The sequence below is a fragment of the Cyprinodon tularosa genome, unplaced genomic scaffold (genome assembly GCF_016077235.1).
Source record: "Cyprinodon tularosa strain WSP-4 unplaced genomic scaffold, ASM1607723v1 ctg255, whole genome shotgun sequence".
NCBI lineage: Eukaryota > Metazoa > Chordata > Actinopteri > Cyprinodontiformes > Cyprinodontidae > Cyprinodon > Cyprinodon tularosa.
In genome coordinates, this window is record NW_024038948.1 from 355,131 (window position 1) to 365,561 (window position 10,431).

The following is a 10,431-nucleotide window of genomic DNA, read 5'->3' on the forward strand; positions in this document are numbered from 1 at the left end:
AAATGTGTCATCATATAATTGGTTGGTATTGCTTTTTGTTTTGAGAAGGGAAAGACTGCACACAATGTTTTACACATCTCAGCAGATTTACAAGATGATTGAAAGAAAAAAAAAATCCTAAATGTCTAAAGGGAGCACAGCATGAATGTAGCATTTTGCTACAGGCTTTGTTGCTTTTAGCACAACTGTTTCTGTTGGTTAAATTGCATGATATGTGGCATCATCTGTCTTTTTTTAAATGAAAGAATATTTTTTTAAACTTTTGGTCCTAAATAAATAATGCGAGGAGTGAAGGCATTAAAAGAATGCAAAGGGATTTTTGGTATCTCCCTTCAATAGAAACATTCACAAAGGAACATGATTACATGATTAAATCCACTTTAGGGTTGGAACATTTTTTGCATTTGAGACAGAAAAACTATAACATCTCAATGGTGCCAAAGCTTCTTATTAGTTCTCACAGCTCCTGTGCAGGCAAGATCTGTAAGCACTCATGTTTTATTTGTACTGTCAGACGATGTTTTATACTATGTGATCAAATGGAATTTAATTTATTAATATGTATTATAAATGCCGACTTTGTGCCATATCATCTCACCTTTTTAATGGTCCAAACAGAGTGTAGAACACAACATGACAGTTATTCTAATTTTAATCTCCCTCCCTCTCTGCTCAGGGATATCAGGTTGTGATTCTAGTTTCAGAACTGAAGATCTGTGACACAGAGAGAGACTTTTCACGTGTTAGATGTTTGTTTTTTGTTTTTTTGATGATTGTGATGTTTGATTAAATTATAGAATCTGTCTAGTTGAAACTGTCTGGTGTTTTGTAAAAAAATAAAAAAAACAGCAACAATGAAGGCCTTTCTATAATAAACGTAATGGATTTTTCAAGTGAGTGTTTCCTTCCAGAAAGCAACAAAATGGGTAAAAAGAATAATCTTCACAGGGAGTGGAAATTGATTCTTAAAAGATCTGGAGAAGTGTTGAACTTAATCAGTGTTGTATAGTAAAGAAGTAAAATGCTTTACTACTGTACTTAAGTATATTTTGGAGTACTTTATACTTTCCAAGAGTATAAATTTTTTTGAGAACTTTCACTTTTACTTCACTACATTGCATACTTTTACTCCGATATAGTTTCAATGTTTGGTTTAGTTACTAAGTAACAAAAAAAAAATGAGCGAGAGAAACGCAAGTGTTTTGACCCCACCTACTGACTACAAAGTCTGGTCTTGCCTGGGCTTGTTCATCAACACCAATAGTATACACCTGTTTTGCAAAGCCAGTCTAACTTTACTTATACTTTTCACTACATTACTTGAGTACATCTATTTTTACAGTAATTCTTATACTTAAGTACAAGCCATTTCAGATACTTAAGACTTTTACTCAACTAACATTTCAGTCAGTGACTTGGACTTTTACCAAAGTCATATTTTGGAGAGGTACTCCGAGATTTCAGTACTTTATACAACTCTGAACTTAATTGAAAAGCCTTTCAGGTCTGGATAAGTACAGAAAACCTAATTAGATTCAATTCAGTTTATTTATATAGTGCCAATTCACAACACGTCTCAAGGCACTTTACAGAGACAATTCAACCAGATCATCCAGTCAGATTGGTTCAAAGTTTCTATCTTAGGAAAACCAGTTGATTGCATTGACTCATTGACTCGAAGGCAATCCCTCACACTAAACATGCTTGTGGCGAGGGTGGAGAGGAAAAACTCTCTTTTAACAGGAAGAAACCTCCAGCAGAACCAGACTCAGTGTGAGCGGCCATCTGCTGAGGCTGACTGTGGTTAAAGGAGGCAGAAGCAGACATAGAAAAAGAAGCAGAGATACAAAAGGCAACTGTAAACCAGCTCCCTGCTTCCCAGCTTCCATGTCCAGGAAACACACAGCCAGGTAGACGAGCTTGGAGCCATCTCTAATGTTAGAGGATGAAGATAGCACATCCAGCTAGTCACAGTCAGAGAAACAGGACTACACTGAAAAACAGGCCAAGCTCCAACATTTATAAACAGTGGTGTTATTGGCAGCAGCACAGCTGATAGCAGAGAGCTTAATGTTAGAGATTGAACCAACAAATTCTACAGAGTGGGAGAATAGAGATCAAATGAAGCAGAATGATGTCCTCCAGCAGTCCAAGCCTATAACAGCATAACTATAGAGATAGCTCTGGATATCCTGAGCCACTTTAACTATAAGCAGACTATAACTATAAGCAAAAGTAGACATTTGTTGGAAAAATATTTGTTTTCATTTTTAATTCTATATTTGTGTCTATAAAAGTCTGTCTGTGTGTCTGTCCATTCATGCAGTGGATGTTACAGGTTTCACAGGGTTACCTTTTTACAGATAAATTCACTGGGTTATGACTTACCGCAATAGAAACATCTGGTGAACATTCATGTTAAATGTTTAGAAATCCTGCACTGAACATCATCAGATCAAAGCTGTTATGTAAAAACAGAAATCCAGACTTTAGCTGGGGTTTAATCTCCTTAAATACATGCCATTATTCTGATGCATTTGAGTGTCCCACAAGTGAAAAGTAGGTATATTATTTTACTTAAAAAAAAAACAAAATCCAGCACAAAAATACAATTAAATTTAGCCATAGGGTACTGTGTTAGAATATGTACAATATGTTATTCCACAGGTTGACAAACCCTGAAAGAAGAGGCAAGGCATGTTTATCTGTAAAGGACCATTTGTACATAAGGTAAGTCATGTGCTGGTTTGCTGCAATCTTCGTTAACAGGGGTAAAGAGAGAATTATACTTAATGCAAGCAAAAAAAATTAAAAGAACAAACATAAAATGGAAGCAGCACAGCAAAATACAATAGAAATATAATATGAAAAGAAATAAAGTTAACCAAAAAAATCTTTACACTTGACACGTTTTTGTTAAGTTTTATTTTATCACCATAGATATAGTGGGAAATGCTCCTCAATCTTAGCAAAGCAAATTATGTTGATGATAAATAAGAGTGCACCAAGGAGGACACCTTGTGGAAGCAGCTTTTCTTTATTCAGGTATTTCAATATCAAACTAGTGCAAAATTCCCAAACATTATGAAGTACTAAATACAGTGGGCACATTACCAGACAATCAATACACTTTTCTAGTCTATAAATCAGTGTTTTATTGGAATGCACCACTGAGATAAAGCACAACTAAGACAGAAATATTTGATGTATTGCTGTTAAAACAGAGAAAAAAAAATCCTAACCAATGCAGTCACAGTACTGCTGAGTGTCCTGCAGGTTTTAGAGGTTTCTCTGCTTTAGAACAGTTGATTTTGATGACTGCAGTTCAACAAAAGCTTGTTAATCAACTATCAATGTAAATCAACTGTGCTGGAGCAGGGAAACCTCTAAAACCTGCAGGACAGCGGCCCTTGAGGACCTATGCCTGCACTAAAGAGATACATTTGCTGATAAATGCCTCTTTAATGACTAGCAAGTAATCGGAGGTGAATCCCTAATATTGCCTGATGGATTCTCTTAAGAGTCATTGAAAATCTGCAAATTCATTGCAGGTCAGGAAGGTAAGAGTTTAAAAGACGCAGGTAATTAAAAGTCTGTCAGCCTATCAACTGTAGTAAATAAGGTTCTGAAAATGTTAATGTTCTGTTGAACATTGAGAGAATTAGTTTTTTAATAAGGACTGAAGAAAGTACACCCATCAACCACAGGAACTCTACAAATGTCAATCCCAGTAAAAACTTTAAGGTGACTGATTAAGAAGATTTTCCTTTTGCATTTATAGTGCTTCACCACAAAGCCTCTTTGGACTCCTTTTCAAGTCAGTCAGCACCATGCTCTAGAACACTGAGTGGTCAACCTCTTCTTATATTTCAAACGTTGCAAAAGTCCTTCCTTTTGGACCCCCTTGGACAGAAACCTTTCATTTTAACCAAAACAACTTCTCAGCCTTAGGAGATGTAAATTATGATGAACATTGTTGAAGTCCATACAACTGTTAAAGGTAATTAAAGGTAATTAATTTGCACAGGTTTATTTACAGTACAGCTTTTAGATCCTTTTTCATGAGCTGGTTCTATCTGGCTTGGTACAACAGTGACCTCTTCTGATCATTTTTACAAATTGCAGCTAATTCACTTAAGAACAATTGCTGAGGTATATCAGGCCTTTTCTAAATCTATAACATCAACAAAATAAAGATCTACATTAAAATCTGTTTGTGAAAGTTTGAAGTGATAAGTGTCAATGGCAATTGGCTGCAAATATCTTGATAAATGAAACAAGAACAAATCTTGGTTTGGCTCTGCCACATTTATTGAAGAATTATTTTAAATGTGAAGGAATATGTTGTAATCATAATGTTCGACAGGAATGCATCAATTAATTACTGCTACACTTACTATTCTTTTATTTCTCTTTGGGTTTTATAAAGTATTTTTTAATTCAATTTCATTAAAATCTGTCCTAATATAAATGTTTATGTAATATTAGCTGTATACGAATTTTGAATATAATATAATTATCTATACTTAATGATCAATGACGGAAATAAGAATTGTGTTCAAAGAATAGAGCTAATTAAGTTTATTGGTACTCAATAAGATATTCTGGATATATTTGATTTGGATCAAATATAACAAATAGTTTGGGATGATTAATATCATTGACACAACTGAGGTACTGGTTTTCATCATCTGGCTTTTGCATACTTGATCGTCCAAGTTTAAATTTCCCAACCAAGACTCGGGCAAGAAAAATGGGTTTAGTGTTTCCATTATGCTGCGAAGTCGTGCTGTTGCTGCTGTAACGGCCTGCATATAATGCCTCGACAGCAAAATATATACCTATGGAGAGGAATAAAAAACAAAGATATTTAGATCAGTTTAGCAAATAAGTCTTGTATTACATGATTAATGCATTGGCTGCCTACCATTGCCACATGATCTTCCATTCTTTTTAGGTATCCGTAAATCAAAGTTATACTTGCAAATACTGTCTACATTTTTAGTGTCAGTCCCATGAAAAAGGCGTCTCTCTGGAATCTCAGTAACATTTTGAATCCTCATTAACTGTTTTTTTTTCCTGATGAATACAAGGAGAAAAAATATGTTCAAAACAATGACGAAGAAGTGCACAAGATTAATTTAGATTTTTCTTACCTACAAAAAATTTCCCAGAGGTCCAAATTCTGTATCCTGCTTATAGATACAATGGAACTGCTCAGACGACCCTCATTCGTTGTATAGCTTGCCACCGTCTTATACTCTGGGGTGAGCTTACTCAAAGGGATCAGCTTAGAAACATATAAACTTTTATTAGTCATTAGAAATGTGCATCACAATTACATTTTCCGCATGGGTTGCATGGCCCATACAAAGGGGTGGGCAGCTAGTAGCGCCCAGGGTGCAACATGGAGCTAGGGGTCTTGCTGATGACCCTGGTAATCAATCTGTGTAGTTTGAACTGGGTACCTGCATCCTTGTTCATACACAAACACTCTGCTCTACCCGGCCAGCTGTATTACACACATAATGATAATAATATAACTTTAGTATACCGGTGACCTAAACTAGCAGTCCATGGGAGTGGGGCTTGAACTCAGAACCTCCAGCACCCAAGCACAATGCTCTAACCATTACTCCACAACTTCCTCTCCCCATACAGTTCCATGCTAAAGTATTCTCCCATCATGACTTTAGATATATACACTATATTGCCAAAAGTATTTGCTCACCTGCCTTAACTCACATATGAGCTTAAGTGACATCCCGTTCCTAATCCATAGGGTTCAATATGACGTCGGTCCACCCTTTGCAGCTAGAACAGCTTCAACTCTTCTGGGAAGGCTGTCCACAAGGTTTAGGAGTGTGTTTATGGGAATTTTTGACCATTCTTCCAGAAGCGCATTTGTGAGGTCGCACACTGATGTTGGACGAGAAGGCCTGGCTCTCAGTCTCCGCTCTAATTCATCCCAAAGGTGTTCTATCGGGTTGAGGTCAGGACTCTGTGCAGGCCAGTCAAGTTCATCCACACCAGACTCTGTCATCCATGTCTTTATGGACCTTGCTTTGTGCACTGGTGCACAGTCATGTTGGAAGAGGAAGGGGCCAGCTCCAAACTGTTCCCACAAAGTTGGGAGCATGGAATTGTCCAAAATGTCTTGGTATGCTGAAGCATTCAGAGTTCCTTTCACTGGAACTAAGGGGCCAAGCCCAGCTCCTGAAAAACAACCTCACACCATAATCCCCCCTCCACCAAACTTTACACTTGGCACAATGCAGTCAGACAAGTACCGTTCTCCTGGCAACCGCCAAACCCAGACCCGTCCATCAGATTGCCAGATGGAGAAGCGCGATTTGTCACTCCAGAGAACGCGTCTCCACTGCTCTAGAGTCCAGTGGCGGCGTGCTTTACACCACCGCATCCGACGCTTTGCATTGCACTTGGTGATGTATGGCTTGGATGCAGCTGCTCGACCATGGAAACCCATTCCATGAAGCTCTCTGCGCACTGTTCTTGAGCTAATCTGAAGGCCACATGAAGTTTGGAGGTCTGTAGTGATTGACTCTGCAGAAAGTTGGCGACCTCTTCGCACTATGCGCTTCAGCATCCGCTGACCCCGCTCCGTCAGTTTACGTGGCCTACCACTTCGTGGCTGAGTTGCTGTCGTTCCCAAACACTTCCATTTTCTTATAATACAGCTGACAGTTGACTGTGGAATATTTAGGAGCGAGGAAATTTCACGACTGGATTTGTTGCACAGGTGGCATCCTATCACAGTTCCACGCTGGAATTCACTGAGCTCCTGAGAGCGACCCATTCTTTCACAAATGTTTGTAAAAACAGTCTGCATGCCTAGGTGCTTGAATTTATACACCTGTGGCCATGGAAGTGATTGGAACACCTGATTCCAATAATTTGGATGGGTGAGCAAATACTTTTGGCAATATAGTGTATATTGCACCGATACGAATACCAGTACCGAGCAGGGCCCCAATCCACAATAAAATGGTGGTATCTGTATCGGTGGGTACCAACAAATAGGGCGCCGATACCATTTTGAGAGCCATAAGTTTATTCAACTATTGTCCCCAATTTCAGGTAGGCAATAAAAAGTTCTACTGAATTCACTTTGTATTAGTCTTTTTCCTGGTTCATAAAGGTAGGCAGCAGCTTGACAAAATTAAGATGGCAATTATTTTACATCCAAGTAGTATGCAGTTCTTCATATATACACTATATTGCCAAAAGTATTTGCTCACCTGCCTTGACTCACATATGAGCTTAAGTGACATCCCGTTCCTAATCCATAGGGTTCAATATGACGTCGGTCCACCCTTTGCAGCTAGAACAGCTTCAACTCTTCTGGGAAGGCTGTCCACAAGGTTTAGGAGTGTGTTTATGGGAATTTTTGACCATTCTTCCAGAAGCGCATTTGTGAGGTCGCACACTGATGTTGGACGAGAAGGCCTGGCTCTCAGTCTCCGCTCTAATTCATCCCAAAGGTGTTCTATCGGGTTGAGGTCAGGACTCTGTGCAGGCCAGTCAAGTTCATCCACACCAGACTCTGTCATCCATGTCTTTATGGACCTTGCTTTGTGCACTGGTGCACAGTCATGTTGGAAGAGGAAGGGGCCAGCTCCAAACTGTTCCCACAAAGTTGGGAGCATGGAATTGTCCAAAATGTCTTGGTATGCTGAAGCATTCAGAGTTCCTTTCACTGGAACTAAGGGGCCAAGCCCAGCTCCTGAAAAACAACCTCACACCATAATCCCCCCTCCACCAAACTTTACACTTGGCACAATGCAGTCAGACAAGTACCGTTCTCCTGGCAACCGCCAAACCCAGACCCGTCCATCAGATTGCCAGATGGAGAAGCGCGATTTGTCACTCCAGAGAACGCGTCTCCACTGCTCTAGAGTCCAGTGGCGGCGTGCTTTACACCACCGCATCCGACGCTTTGCATTGCACTTGGTGATGTATGGCTTGGATGCAGCTGCTCGACCATGGAAACCCATTCCATGAAGCTCTCTGCGCACTGTTCTTGAGCTAATCTGAAGGCCACATGAAGTTTGGAGGTCTGTAGTGATTGACTCTGCAGAAAGTTGGCGACCTCTTCGCACTATGCGCGTCAGCATCCGCTGACCCCGCTCCGTCAGTTTACGTGGCCTACCACTTCGTGGCTGAGTTGCTGTCGTTCCCAAACACTTCCATTTTCTTATAATACAGCTGACAGTTGACTGTGGAATATTTAGGAGCGAGGAAATTTCACGACTGGATTTGTTGCACAGGTGGCATCCTATCACAGTTCCACGCTGGAATTCACTGAGCTCCTGAGAGCGACCCATTCTTTCACAAATGTTTGTAAAAACAGTCTGCATGCCTAGGTGCTTGAATTTATACACCTGTGGCCATGGAAGTGATTGGAACACCTGATTCCAATAATTTGGATGGGTGAGCAAATACTTTTGGCAATATAGTGTATGTATACACACACATCAATTTCAAACAGATGGTATCGGCCGGTACTGTACAGCCAAGTAACACAACCTTTATTATTGATTTATGGCAAAACAGAAAACTTTGTAATTCAGCATGTAATATATTCTGAATCTGAACCATAAATGAAAACCAATTCATTTAACCTAAATCATGTCTCCCTGTCTGTTACCTAATGCTCTCAGTCACTGAAGTCTTGTTTGACGCCTATTCAAACATCAGCTGTCTTACTTTGCATTGTAGCTATAGATCCTGTTACCATGTGTACAGTAGGTAAAGTGATAAAGGAAATAAAGGGAAAAAAGTAACAAAAATGAATAGTTTTTTTTTTATGAAACTGATAAAAAAATATATATAAAATAAATTATATAAGGAAGTTAAACTGATGGCCTCAGTCATAGACCACCAGACTTTTATGCTCTTATCTAAAAATGTAAGCAACCTTTATTTGTTTTTTTTCCCCACCTGGTAAGGAACCATAGGATTAAATTGTTCCCAGAAAATAGGTGGTGAACATGAACAGGAACAGCTGTAGGACAGAGCAACATCAGTTAAAGTAATGGTTTCACTTTCACTTTGTAAGAAATCATACTGAACTTGGAGCGCTGTGGTAGACCGGATACACCAACAAATTCACACCATTTCTCAAGATTGTGCCGTTGGATTCTTCTTTGCCTTCCTGTGGTGAGGTCTGTCTGCAGCATTCCTGTACAGAGTTTCAGGTGACTTTGATTGAACTGAAGACTAAAAGAAAGAAAAGAAAACTAAGACTGTGGGCATAGTGATTCAAACATACCTGAAAAATCTATCTTGATTTTGTAGCTCTCTGAATTTAAATAAAAGGAGGATTTTGGATCCATCAGATAATATTTCTCTATGTCCTCACTCCTAACAGGGTTACTGGGCTCATCCTAAGGGAAGGAAACAAAAGTATTACACAACTACAAAATAATAAAGATCTATAGAACACATAAAGGTTTACCTCAAACCTGTGCCACCTGCCACAATCTTCCAGATAATACCAATACCATGGAGTGTCCCAGGTGTCCATATCTTCTACTCCATCTAAAGAAAACATTTTGCTGACTGACTAAGGTTAACAAGAAAAATACCTGCTGTACCTGTCTCTGTGTCACACTAATGACTATTGAATCTGGTCTTTGAGTTTCTGCCTCTTAAACGTAACCACTCCCTCTTAGATGGGCTGGCTTTGCTCAATTAAGAACACAAAGTTAAACCAGGATTTCTATTCGATCCTATTAGATTTAAGTTTTTTTTTTAAAAACTGGATAAGTTTGGAGAAAGAACATGCATGCATTCCAGCTGCTATTATCCCACTGTTAAAAAGATATTAATAATGAAGCAAGCTGATGTAGTTTTGTCAATATCTCTCTTTGTTTCACCTTTTCTCCATTTTTTATTTTATTTTTTGTAATGTCCACATAGCATGAACTATCCCCTACAGAAACTATAATAAAACTATTTACATATGTAAATCCCGCAGGGCACTATGGCGAAAGCGATAGTGCTCCACTTGTGAGAATAAAATCTGTTGGGTTGCAATCTTTATTGCATTAAGACAATTAATATTGCCACATTGCCAGACAGGACAAAAAAAGAAAAAAAAAAAGAAAAATTAACAAATTAAAAATAGAAACCAATTTCTAATTTATTTTGTAACTTTCTTATTTCTGTTATGTTTTTATTTTAGTCTCCTGGTTTGAAACACTTTGTTTCCTTAGTTCATCTGCTGATATCTTTACAGTTATTTTATTGTTGAATCAAATTGAATTGTTTATGAATATTAAATAAAATGCCCTTCAGTCTCCCTCGTTTTGTTAACTTCTTCTTAATTTTGTCCTTTCTACCTTTCCTGAATGCCCCGTTTTCGGTCTTCTTTCTTCCATCCTACCTCTATTCTTTCTTTTCTTATAA

The 10,431-nt window shown here is 38.5% G+C and overlaps 1 protein-coding gene across 1 annotated transcript; it reads right to left on the minus strand.

Moving 5' to 3' along the window:
• Window positions 1-4,564: 4,564 nt before the first annotated feature.
• On the minus strand, window positions 4,565-10,047 carry LOC119785660 (protein mono-ADP-ribosyltransferase PARP11). Its single transcript, XM_038288416.1, has 7 exons — window positions 9,479-10,047; window positions 9,293-9,407; window positions 9,136-9,202; window positions 8,962-9,025; window positions 5,157-5,290; window positions 4,928-5,079; window positions 4,565-4,841 (listed from the first exon to the last, which is right to left on the minus strand). Exons 1-7 carry the CDS (start codon window positions 9,572-9,574, stop codon window positions 4,582-4,584), a joined length of 888 nt encoding a protein of 295 aa, XP_038144344.1. The 5' UTR covers window positions 9,575-10,047; the 3' UTR covers window positions 4,565-4,581.
• Window positions 10,048-10,431: the final 384 nt, after the last annotated feature.

Coding starts and splice junctions, on each gene's coding strand:
- LOC119785660 (XM_038288416.1), bottom strand. CDS start 9,574: ATGTTTTCTTTAGATGGAGTAGAAGATATGGACACCTGGGACACTCCA. Junction 9,203..9,292: donor AATCAAGATAGATTTTTCAG/GTATGTTTGAAT, acceptor AACTCTGTACAG/GAATGCTGCAGACAGACCTC. Junction 9,026..9,135: donor CGGCACAATCTTGAGAAATG/GTGTGAATTTGT, acceptor TCTGTCCTACAG/CTGTTCCTGTTCATGTTCAC.